Source organism: Mycteria americana, chromosome 2 (assembly GCF_035582795.1).
Source record: "Mycteria americana isolate JAX WOST 10 ecotype Jacksonville Zoo and Gardens chromosome 2, USCA_MyAme_1.0, whole genome shotgun sequence".
In the NCBI taxonomy this organism is placed as follows: Eukaryota; Metazoa; Chordata; class Aves; order Ciconiiformes; family Ciconiidae; genus Mycteria; species Mycteria americana.
Window position 1 is genome coordinate 83648105 of NC_134366.1, and position 12749 is coordinate 83660853.

General features: G+C 46.5%; 1 protein-coding gene across 1 annotated transcript in view; it reads right to left on the reverse strand.

Moving 5' to 3' along the window:
• Positions 1–3178: 3178 nt before the first annotated feature.
• TNFRSF11A (TNF receptor superfamily member 11a) overlaps positions 3179–12749 on the reverse strand; it is a 29301-nt gene continuing 19730 nt past the window's right edge. Inside the window, exons 9-10 of the mRNA XM_075493970.1 lie at positions 10589–11432; positions 3179–6378 (exon numbers count right to left, since the gene is read on the reverse strand). Coding sequence (XP_075350085.1) covers positions 5999–6378; positions 10589–11432 — 1224 coding nt within the window. The 3' untranslated portion in view covers positions 3179–5998. The remainder of the gene's footprint in view (positions 6379–10588; positions 11433–12749) is intronic.

Sequence of the window (12749 nt, forward strand, 5' to 3'; positions counted from 1 at the left end):
TTTGCCTTGATCTTCACAAGTAAGGTCAGCCTCCCAAGTCTCTCTGGAGACCATGATGAAGCAAACAATGAACAGTGGGAGAGGGCTGCGTTAGCTGAGGTAGGTGTTGGCTTCTCCCAGTTGCCTTCTCCTTCATGCCTGGAAATAGCTTCCATGAGGACCCGTTCCATAATTTTTCAAGGGACTCAAGTGAGGCTGACTCATCTGTAATTTCCCAAATCTTTTTTGCCCTTTTTGTAGATGGGTGTAATATTTGCCCTTTTCCAGTCAGCTGGGACTTCCCCTGAACTCCATGACCTGTCAAGGATGTTAAAGTGTGGTTTTGCAGTGACATTGGCCGACCCTCTCGGCAGCCTCAGGTACATTCTGCCAAGCCCCATTGACTTGTATATGTCCAGCTTGTACAGGTGGTCCCCAACACTCCTGAGCTCCTTTGCCCTCCTTCCCAGTTTCCTGGGAAGTTGAAATCAGGAGCAATTTTGTGTATGATCAGCTGCATATAATGTATAGAAATCTGAGACTGCCAATAGAAACATGATGCGACAGACCTGTCAGCTTTGATGCAAGCAAAAGCTAGTGCAACGCCCAAAGATTGATCAAGTAGGCAGGAAGGCTAAGGAATGAGCCAGAAGGGCCGTGGTAGTCCTCAGCCAAAAAAAAAAAAAAAAGCCATAAGCCAGCTACCCAAAAGAAGAAGAAAAAAAGCAGTGTTAAAACACATCTGATCGGACACTCTGGCATACTCATCTACCACAACATGGTTCCTTAATGTTATGCTGTTATTGCCTTGTTCATAAGCCAGAGAGAATTGTAATAATGTATTTTTCCCTATGTTTGTGCTCACGTATGCTCACATTTTACAAAAAAAACCCACAACAAATGTTTGACAATGCGACAAGAGTGCTGGAGGGCCTGAAGGCAAGACCGGAGGGCTAGCAAGCCTTGCCGCAGAGGTGACACTATCACCTGGCGGCCACAACCAGCTTTGATGCCTTGCAGAAGGCAAAACCGGGCAACCAGACTTACTGGAGCGAGAGCAATGGGAAACGCAGGTATCTGCTAGTGTCTGTCAAAGGGGAGATCCTCATGGGGACCCCCTAGGGTACAAACCCTGGATGACAGGAGAAGCCTTTGAAGATACATGCAAAAACTGCACATTGCCCATCAAGGAGTGCAGCCTCAATTGCTGGGTAGAATGGGTTTGAAGGCATAATAAAGACTGAAAATAACATATATTCAGCTCTAGTAAATCATCCCATACATGGTGAAAGTGGGAAGGAAATAAGAAGGTATAGAAAAACCCTACACGAACAGGAAAAAAGGAAGAAGAGAGAATTCCTCCTGCACCATCTCCTCAGGTAAGGATACCATGTGTGATCAGCAACACCATTTAAACAACAGCAGTTCCTCCTCTGGATTTGGGGGGAGGAATGCTGCTTTTTGATTTGCCCCTTACAACATCTTGCTAACATGGACTCAGCAAGCATATGTGAAGTAGTAGCTTTTACCATGGAATCAGGTTAAATAAACTGGGATGTTAAGGAGCCTTTTGTATGTATTTTGTTTTCTGCTTTAACCTTCCCACTCAACAAGGTGATTGATACCGCAGCACAGAGTAAACTCGTATGGCAGAGCTCTGGGAAAAATCATTTATTGTATAGCAACAATTCACTCTTTATTCTGGAAATTAGGACAGCACCAGGCAAGAGGAAGAGAGGAGGAACACATTTCACAACAATCTTTTGGTCTGAAATGGGACTCGTTCCCATCAGCACCTGAGATCGTACGCCCCTTGCTTCAGCAGTGACTGCGGCTGCCACAAGATTACCAGTTTGATTTTTCCAGAGATACCACTGCAGCTCAGCCAAGGTGAATGTGAATCGTTGACATTTAGCATCCTGGGGAGCAGGGGGTGGGAATCCTCATAGGCCAAATACTGCCAGGCAGAGCTCTGCGGTGCGTGCATCTCCAAGCGAGAGTGCTGCAAAGCAGCGCCCTGGGCAGGCTGTGGGGAGGTTGCCCTAGCATGTGCCTTTTGGGTCAAAAGTATCCCTGATGGACTGGAAAGGGCAACAGCCATTTGGAAGGAGGTTTGGAAAACTAGCTTATAGGGTTTGGAGTGGTTCAGCATTCCTTGCAAGAAACCTCAGACAGCTTGGTCAAATACCCTTCAATTTTCCAGTGACTATTATTGTCTATTAATAATATATACTAGATACTCCAAAAAATAACTTTTCCACACAAAGAATTTGCAGCCATTTTACCATGTCCAGTATCATGTGCTGCCAGAAGTGAATTCTTCAGTCATTGTAGATGGCTTTTAAGGGTGGTGGTGAGGGGGCTCCACTGCCTAATTGGAATGGAAGTATCTGATAAAACTATAGCTCTATTAAATACCTGATTAGCACAAAGACATCCTTCAGCAGGTTCTGTTTTATAATAGACACAGGGGCGTAGTTGCTCAGATACCATCAATATGATAAAAGGAAGGGAACCTGAATGGACAAGTAGAAATTACAACATTTTAGTGATGCTGCTCCCAGGTATGCTGTAAGCTTTGCAGAGCGATTTCCAATCTCTATGTGAACATGTAGCAAAGTACACAGATTAACAGCAGTTATTGTCTATATTGATCTTTAATACCATATTGTTTTCCATGGGGATAAGAAGGGCTGCTCCAGTGCCCTCGAGCAAAATACTGCTCCTCGTTTCCCATGGTTATATGCAGAATTACTGCTGCCCTTCCAGGCCTGATGTGGCTGTGTTTCAAGAGCACCTACTATATTCATTGTGGATAAGGCATGTTGTGACTCCTCAGACTGAAAGACTTGTAAAAACACATGCTGTGCCGGAGGAGACTTCAGGAATGAGTTGGAATGAGTGTCCAGTTCTCAGCAGTAAAACATTACCACATCAGATCTACAAGAGCTCCTGTTCAGTTCCACATGTGTGCATGGATGCACTTGTGCATTATTGCAGCACATACTGGGGAAGGGAAGCACTTTTTGTTAAAACTATTCTACATACAAAAAATGTTACAAAAGCCTAACCAGGAATGTTTTTATATTCACATTTGATTTTTTTTTGGTCAAAATGAGCATGGGCATACAATAATGTATTTGATTCTCTTCATTAATTTGTATAAAATCTTCACTCAAGTAGATCTTTAAGATTTTTATTATCATTAATTATGTGTATTACAATAGCAGCCAGAAGCCTCCAAATTAGTGCCCAGTGCATAGGGCCCCATTGTACAAACACATGTTAAAAACCAGTCCCACCTCCAAACTGACGACAAGTGAAATCATGAGGATAAAGAATTCCTTTTGGGGTCCATGTCTAAGCAGCCAGGCAGAGACCCAGGGAACGTGCAGCATGCTGATGAGTGTGATATGGTTTCTTCACTTTTGGGTAGACTCTGGAGGAAAAAAAAGAATCGGATCTGTTGGTGCATCGCATTTCCCATAAGGAAGCGGCCACAGTGCTGAGATCATTATGACCCATTTCTTCAGGCTTGCTGATGATCCTAGTTTCAATCCTTGCTCAGTAGGATCCTGTGATTCAGCGAGTGAAAAACGTGTCCTCACTGAGGACACGTAGTAAACTTCCCATTGTCTTCTCTGCAATCAGGATTTTAAGCCTGCTCTCTGGTGGCAGATACAAACCATGGGAAGAAAGAAGCTGCAGAGGGAGAAGGAGGAGGAGAAAGACCTGCAGACAGGTAGTGTACCCAAAGCCGAACACAAGAATTCAGTCCCTCCTGCCCTGTAAGTGGGGCTAGTTGAATGCTTTCCAGGAAAATATGACTCAAAAAGTGAAGATGAAGTGGGAAAATATCTGCACCACCTTGCATGAACATGATGGTGGCTCTGTCTCCTTGTCCCTTTTGCACCAAGGCCTAGGGGATACAGAATTAGGCCAGAAGAGGCTAGAAAGAGGTTGTTAAAGGATCCAGCAGGAAAGACAAAAGAATACCACAGAATACCTCAGTTACCTTCAAAGAAGCAGAGGTAGCTTGGGCCATACACTGAATGGGACAACCTACCTGCCTGGCTGAGTCTAGGCTAGGATGGTCTAGTTTTCTGAAGGCCGTGCAGAGGTGAAAGGGAGACTGGTTGTTCATGCGCCATTTTTGCCAGCCACCCAAGAGAGTCTTGCATGTCTGTGCTGAACTTTATATGCCAGATATATAAATAATGCAGAATTGTTCTCCTGAGAGGTGAAGGTGGCTAAGCCCATCCTTTTGTTTTATGGATGAGAAGCTCATCATGACACAGTGGTCACTTTGTCAGCTTTATAGGTGCTCTTTACCCGCAGAGCAGTACTATTGCAAACAGAGCAGCTACACAGTGAACCCCTCAGCTTTAAAAACCTCCCTGGAGAGGAGCCCTCCTTACCAGAGATCTTTTCCGTCAGGGCAGATGAGATTACACTAGATAAGAGGTCCCTTTGCTGTCTGACAGGAAACACAGCACGGACCTTCCTGAAGGCTCAGACTGAAGATAGCCTCCTGCAGCGCTCACATGTGCAGGAGAATGTCAGAAAATTACCCCTTGTCAGGAAATCATTAAAAATTTTATCTTTTCCTCTTTGGAGTTCCTTGAGTCTCTGTTCCTTTCACCTCTCTCTCCACAATGGCTGTCTGGAGGAGGCTGCAGGATACAGGACCTGAACCAAAGCCAACTGAGTAGCTGAGACTCCCTTCTAACTGCAATTACTATTATTCTTTAAATCCAACCCTTTGGTCCCATTGCTTATCAGCTCTCAGTGTGACAGTGGCTACACTCTAATTTCAGCTCAGACAGGCCGAGCTCTGGAAATAGCTTCATGCTACCTAAGTAAAGCTCTGCTTGCTAATGAAAATATCAGAGGGAATGATGAAATTGTTTGGGCAGATGAAGGAACATGTGTTTGACCCTGACCAAATTCTCCATCTTTGGGTAATCACTCCCTCTCCTATCACTCAGGAAACGTCCACAGCTGGTTATTGTAGACCCTTCCTCCACCTGCTAGCAGCTCTGTGTCTTAAACTTCAGTGATGTTATTCATGCAGCAGCGTGCCGGGCACACGTCACATCTTTAGGGCTTTGAGTTCCTCTGGCGAGGTGCAATAAGGCAGAGGTGAATCAGGGTCCGAAACTATAAACAGTCTTTGCTCAGGATTAATCTGATATGCTTGTAAGGCATATCAGCTCTATTTTGCCTGTTGTCATGCACTTGGGACAGCATTACACCTATTCATACCCACAAGTTAATAAGGGACAGACCAGGGTCTTGGCTCTGGCACTGGTTTCAGACTGGAGCATCTGCTGCCTTGGGGAAAGATGGGAAGGGCTGATGGGAAGGGCTGATGCCGCCTGCCCGATCCCCATGGGCAGGCAAAGGTCAGCAGCAGCACTAGCACTAGGCTCAGCGGCCACCATGGCCACTGCTTCCTTCCACCACCAGAGGCATCGAGGAGGCCCAAGAACCCAGCAAAATGCGTGCAGCTTAGTTGCAAAAAGAAAACCCCGAGGCAGAGCTCAGGGGCCCCTTTCAGTGTGGTCCTCCGCCATGTTGTCCCCTCTCCGGGAGCACCCCCTGCACCCAGCCAGCAACTCTACTCTCCTCCTTACAAAGTCCCCGGCCCAAAGGATCTCCTCAACTCTCCTTTGCCGCTTGCGGAGGAGAGGTGCCAGGGAGCGGGGGACAGGCGGGGAGCCCGCCGCCCCGCGAGGGAGAGGAGAGCGCCCTGCCGCTTCTTCTGCAACGGGGGCAGCATGCCCGGCTTCACGCGTGCGCCTGTCCCCACCGGTAACCTCCTCAGCAAGAGCACCATCACCGACACGTGTGCCACAAGGGTCCTTTCCAGCTGTAAAATTTCCCGGGAGACACCAGGGCGGCAACAGTCTCCGAATCTGTCGCGACACCCGGGATTTCAGCAGCCCCGCGGCAGCCCCGCACCCTCTCGCGGGCTGCCCGTCAGTGCCCCGGCCCGCAGCAAGGACACCGGCTGGCCTCAGTTCAACACTTTCTCTGAGGAGTGTCCCAGCTTCCCCTCCTCCTGCACGGGCTGCGAGGCCTGGCCGCAGCAGGACGGGCCCCGCTCCTGGGCCAGGGGTCCGGTGGTCCGCCGCGGCCCCCCACTCCCCGCCACCAGGCCGGTGCCCTGCAGCTCGGCACACTTCTCCTTGTAGTGCTGGGCGTTGCCGGCAAAAGTCTCGCAGCGGCTGAGGTTTTCCTCCTGCACCGGGCTGCCCACGTTCTCCTCGCTCGGCCCCGAGGCCATTGCCCCCTCCTGGGAGTTTTGGCTAAGGTAGACAACAATGATGTCGCCCTTGAAATTCATTACTTGTCCACTCGAGATAAAGGTGGAGTTACTGTTTCCAGTCACATTTCCTGGGGAAGGAGGGGGGAGAAGAGAGACACACGTGATTAATATTTTCCCCTCACGAGACAGATGTTTAGTGCAGCGAACTTAATCCGCTGTGGTGGCTTTACTCTTGTTCCATTATTTTTTCCCCGTGACACGAGGATGCTCTTATAATCAATGCCTTCCACTGGACCTTTTCATTATTTCCATTTTTGCCTCCTCAGGCTGAAGCCTGTCATCCACAGGGAGCCTGTCTGGAAGGCCTGGAAACATTTTCTCTCTCAGCTGTGTTCTGGGAAGCAAGAGAGAGCATGACCATCTCACGCTCCCCGTGCTGCCCGATGCACAAACTGCATCCAAACTGCCTCTGCCCATGGTTTGTGAGGAACTGGTCATTATATCTAATTATTAGATTTTTTTTTTTTTTTACAGTCCCAGGCATCACATTGGTGTTTTTTTCCCCTTTGGTAAACAAACAATCCTACTGTGTGGGCTAGGTAGCAGGCTTATTGAATAAATATTGAAAGACAATGTCAGACAGTGTCACACAGTGTCCAAATGACACGGAGTTTATATGATTGTCTCATGCTGTCCTGATCCTCCATGTAGGTACGCTCCAGTACTCACCTAGTGCCCTCATGGATTTACCTGGATATAAAATGACTGCAGTGAAGACTCCAGACTATATTATAGCAACCTAACGGAGTTATGGTTTCAGTCAGTCTGCCTGTGGTTAGAGATTTTTCAGTATAAATTCAATCTTTCTGCCATTGAAGGACGAGGTTGCTGACTCAAGTGACAGCAGGACCAGGCTCTGGGATTTAATAGACTTCCCTCAGAGCAGAAAGAAAATAACTGAGAGCAAACTTGCAACAACAAACTAACAAACTTGTTAAAGTTTGAAAATTAAACAAACCAAAGCAACCAAGTAAAAAAAAAAAAAATCTTCCTAGCCTATGAACACTTTTCCTAAGAGATGTTTTTCCTGCGGTGCTTTACTTAATCATTACTTGTGGACTGATCCGACACCTTTTAGACATTTTGTGCCTTTCCTCATTACGTTCCTCAACACTTGAGATGTTCCCGTTTTCCTTGCAGCTAAGCATGGCCCAGCCCAGAGAAATGCTGTTTTCCTAGCGGCCACGGGTGATGTTTGCACATCAGCAATGGACACTGGGCTCCAGCTGTGCTGAGTTAGGACCTGTGCCTGCTCATAACCGAGTCTGAGTAGTACTCAAGCATCTCTAAAAGCCCCCCTCAAGCAATCCTATTTATTTTAGCTAAACCATTGCATTGCTAGCTCTTTGCTTTCTTTCCAGGTGTTGTTGATTAACATGAGGTGTCAATAAGAGTTTTCTCTGCAGGAGTTTTTTCCCTGCCAGTTGCTTCCCCTGTGTTCAATTTGGTTTGGCTTTTTGCCATCAACACAACTGTTAGGCATAATGGGAGTACAAAAAAAACCTGTTTGCCTTTATACAGATTGCCTGTCACTCTCAAAAGGTACTGCGGAAAAGTTTACCAGTGCTCAGTACAAGATCAAGAATTTAGAAATATATGTGACAGTGGGGAGGAGGGGAAAAAAAAGAGCAGATTAATACATTTATAATGTTTAGTTGAATGTGGCTAGCAAATCTGAAGACACCGTGCTGAAACAAAAGGATATTTGAGGCCCAAAAGCACAGAAAATGAACACAAGAGCTTCCTGGACTGCGCTAAGAGATGTGCTTAGAACCTGGAAAGCACAAGGGACACCTTCAGAAGATAAGTGAAGGCCTCATTCTCTGCAACGTTTCAGCCTTTTGATGTCTTCAGACTACCTGATGATATTAATTACAACGACAGGTTAATTTTTGTGGTAATTATTCACTAAGAACTGGAACAACACAGGCAATTAATTTTCTCTGAGCCATATAATGGCCTCTAGGTGGTAAGGACTGTTTGTCGCTGCCAAAGTGGGTTGCTTTGGGATCTGGAAGTGAAAGGCTCTGCAAAACCATTCCTAATCATGAGTCACCTAAGTCTTCCTGCACTCATGCTTTATGCTGTAGCCCTACACATGACTTGAGGTGGTCATGAACCGACGCTTCATGTTCTGACTGCCTCCAGGCTTGGGGGGTTTGAAAGAGTGCTTGAAGGTTTGCCTCCATCTCTGGTGATGATCCCTGTAAGTGGCACTCGTCCAGAGGTTTACTTTGGTCCTCTAGGGTTGTTTCACAGGAGAGACAGATGTTGCAATTTCTGTTGTCATGCTGAGTCTTGGGGAACTAAAACCAAAACTTCATGGAATTACCCATGGCTTTTTTCTTCCCACTCTTCATCCACCCTCTTTTGTACCATTCTGTCTTAGCATGACTGTGTGCAAAGCCTGGTGGCTTCAGTTGCTTTGAGAAGCTTTACAGAAAGTTATTTTGCGTGCACATTTATTCCATCTGGGTGTTTCACAAGGCCCTGCAAAATGACTGATGCCGTTGCAGCTCCACGTGCAGCCCCAGCATGGCTGGGGTGCTTCAGTGTGGAAGCTATGGCTAAACCCTATCTCACTCCTCATGCAACCAGGTGTCACCAGGGGGCATGGCCATTCTGCGGACAGAAAAAAACCTCTGCCAGCAAGCCACGTTACCTACAGATTAACTAACCCACACTCTCATACTGCCCACAGCTCAGTCAGTACCTGCTGGCAGTCCTGCCTAAAAAATGGCAAATTCGGAATGCTGTATCTGTGCTCAGGTCTCACCAGATGGCACTATAGCATGTACATACCCGAAGGCACAGACACAATTAAAATCCCATATAAAGAATTGTGCTGCAGATCTAAGATGGCACTTTCTAGCTCATCGCTTAAATCCAAGCTCTCCTGTTTGCCCTATTGCTCCTTAATATTTTCTCTTCCTCTTCATGTCAGATTTAGAAAGAAAAGCAGTACTTCTGCAGTACAAAATATGACTTGACTTTCGGTTGTACCTCAGAGTCACCTTCCAACAACAACAACAAAAGATAATCTGTGTTCTCTTTACTACTACTGAATTTTGTACAGACCAGGCAGTGAAACTGTGTCAGGATTTCAGGAAACCGAAGCAGCAGCAGGAGTATCTGCTTTTAGAAAGACGAATGCTACACACTTTCAGATTCCCACATGGCATGCATGTTGAGAGGGGAAGGGCCTTCAAAAGTGTTGCTTTTGGGCTTTGGCGGACTGACAAGAATGTCTCCGTAAGAAACTTTAAGGCACGACGTGGTTTTAAAGAAGGGCAACTGCTTACGACTGCTGTGTGTATTACAGTAATACTTAGCTGTCCCAGTCAAAACTAAGGTCTCATTATGCTTGGCAGTGCATCGACATAAATAAAAATAGAGCATCTGACTTAAAGAGATTATAATCTAAAATGACTAATAACACATGACAGGCAGATTGCAGACTTTTATACTGAAAAAAAGTCTGAGGGAGGAAGGTTTCATCCAGAAAAGACATGTCATAACTTCCCTTCTGTTAGTTTTGCTTCACCGATTTTTTTCCCTGCTTTCATTTGACAATTTTGATACATTTACTCAATTAGTAAATTGGCGACAGTGTTTCAGAGGTGTTTAGGGGACAGAGCGCTTGTGTATGGAGAAACAATGTCTGTATGAAATTATTTTTAGGTGGATGCTTATATCCTAGCAAATTAAAACAAAGATAAAGAGCTAAAAGCAGAAAATTGAACATAATCTCTTAGACCCAGCCGTGGCCACCAGGTTACAGCTCCAGCTGGAGTTTCACTGACCGCCGTATAAATGTAACTGAACTTAAACCTAATGGCAAAAATGTGCATGCAGACTGTTGACTGGAAAATCATCTGTCTGAGCGTTATGCATCCTTTCTTGACTCAGCCTCTAGGCCCCTGTATGCTCCTCCTTCTAAGTTTTCTCCAACACACACACCTGCTATCCCCAAAATACTTCAGTAACAGAACTGCCTGGCCTTTGCAGTGACAGCCAGAAGATGGGTTCTGCATTGCTGGTTAGATCAGGGCAGGACAATGGTCCCTCACTGCGCTCATCCTATTTGCAGAATTCACTACAAACCAAATGGCCTTGTTATTTCATTTTTGTCTCTCAGATTAGCTTCAGGGCAATTAAGTGAAAAGGCATCATTTTATTCTTCTCTCCTTCTCCTAAATCAGACCCTCTGAATAATACTGAGCTAGCACAGAGAGTAATCCTATACGACTGTGTACCGGTCAAGCCTAATGGGCTTACCAGATGCTGGAGGGAGGTCTGAAGTGCTGCTGTTTGTCCCTGAAGTGCTTCTGTTTGTGTTCTGGTACTTCATGTTGGTACTATACGAAGATGCATCTTCCATACCATGATCACTGGCTAGAGTGCTCTGACCAGCAGAGAGAATATTCAAGCCACAGGTGCACTGTGCACAGGATCCAGTTTTTGGGGAGGTGGAGGCACTGTCAGCCACAGCACAACAGGGTTTGCTCCACTTTCTGGGAGGTTCCCTGTACGAAACGCCACACCTCACACACACCTTCTCTGAGTCATAGTTTGTTGCAAAACGATCTGTGTCTTTATTGCCTGTTTCCTTCAGGCAACTGTGGGCACGTTGGCAAGCTTTCTGAAGAAGTTTGTCCGTGACAGCATGTGCCCCATCTGTGTCGGAGGAAGGGTGAGAGCCTTGAGAGACCGATACGTCCTCTGTGCTCCCAATCCCTGAAAAGTACTGATTTAAGCTGTCGTTCTCCCCTGCCTCCATTGGTTCTGAAAATGACGACACGGTTTTACTGGCAGTCCGACTCAGTAAAGATAAATAATCAGTGGTATTGAGATCCTTATCCATGTATTCATTTTCCGTGGGAACTGGTGGGAAATGGTCATCATCAGTCTCAGTTACCACAGAAAACTCTTGGAGGCTCCCTCCCGCCTTGCACGGTGCCGTGCCGGGGCTCCCGGTCCTGCAAGGAGCGCGACCGCTGGTGCAGCACGAGTTTCCAGGGGCAGGAGAGCCATCAGGGCCCAGCAGACACACACCTTCAGAGGTCTGGGGAACAGCAGCATTTGTCGTGTCCATGGTAACAAATGCATCCCTTGGGGGCTCCTGAAAGAAACCCAAAAGAAAAACGTGTTTGATACACAGATCAGCAGAAGGTGATTTTCTAGACAAAGAAAGAACAGGCAGATCTCAGTTCTTCCTCGGTGTGGAGCTGCTGAGGTTGAGCAGCACCACTGTATTTGAGTGCTGAAGCGTGATTCTGTTCTGCTTTGAAACTGTGATGCTGGGCTCAGTGGGTGTTCAGAAAAAAATCTGGTGGTCTGGGGGGCAATAACATTTAATTTTGGGAGAGGACTATTCCTAGTTCTTAAGAAGGCAGTTGAGAGTTAATAAACCTAGAAGAGTTGCTGGATTCTGCTGTTCGTTATGGACCATCAATAAGACCTACCTAACTGCATACAGGGTTTGGAAACCCCCAAATCATCTATGTGTCCGAAGGGCTGTGAAGGCCTTACTGGGAGCAGAATCTTTATTATCAGTAATGATTAAAGAAAGAAACTGGGTTGATTCAGAGGGCCCAAGACAGGCTAGGAAAAAAGAAGTCACACAGGCAAGGTTGCTTTAACCTGAAAATGTTAGGACAACAAATGTTAAGGCCCATGATATCCCATTGCCAGTCCTTGTCAAAGTAAAGCTATATTTTTGGTGGCAGCTCCACAAAAGAAGGGTTGGGAAATACTTCAAGGGTTCCCTTCGGTTCATGCAAGTGGTGCTGTAATGATGGGTATTTGGGAACTGCTACCTTTCATTTCCAGCGTCTGTTCAGATCTTCCAGGATGGAGGAGAGAGTGTAAATGCTCCCAGCCACTAATTGCTGTTGATTCACTCCTCTGTCCTGGAGGATCCGAGCAGCTGCCAATGCAGGAGCTTGCATGAACACTTACGAGACAAAAGAGGAACTGCCTGCTCAAAAAGGTAGGTTTGGTTTTTTGTTGCAATGGAATTTGAGTGTTTCAACAGCTAAGCTAGACAATGCTCCTAGGCAGGGTGGTGGGGAGAGCGTGCACCTGGGCCACCTCAGTCCATGTCCATGGCGTGAAGCAGGCAGTGCACATGAACTTGAACCTGTGCCCCCATGTAAGTGTTTCAAGCATGCAATCTGGGGCTGTTCCAGAGCAAAACCTCTTGTAAGGCCTTACTTTTTTCACAGCCGAATGGACAAGAGGGATTTCTGCGAGCACTAGGAGTAAGGGGTCTCACCACCAGTTTCTTCATCTGATGGCTCTGTGCTTAATGCCTTGCACGTCTGGCATTCTTGGCATTGCCCCAAATCCAGGTTTCTCCCCTGTGAGGACTCTGGTATGTAAAAAGGGGCAAACTGAACTAAACTCTTCCTGCTCTTAAGATTTAGAAAGGCTCTCT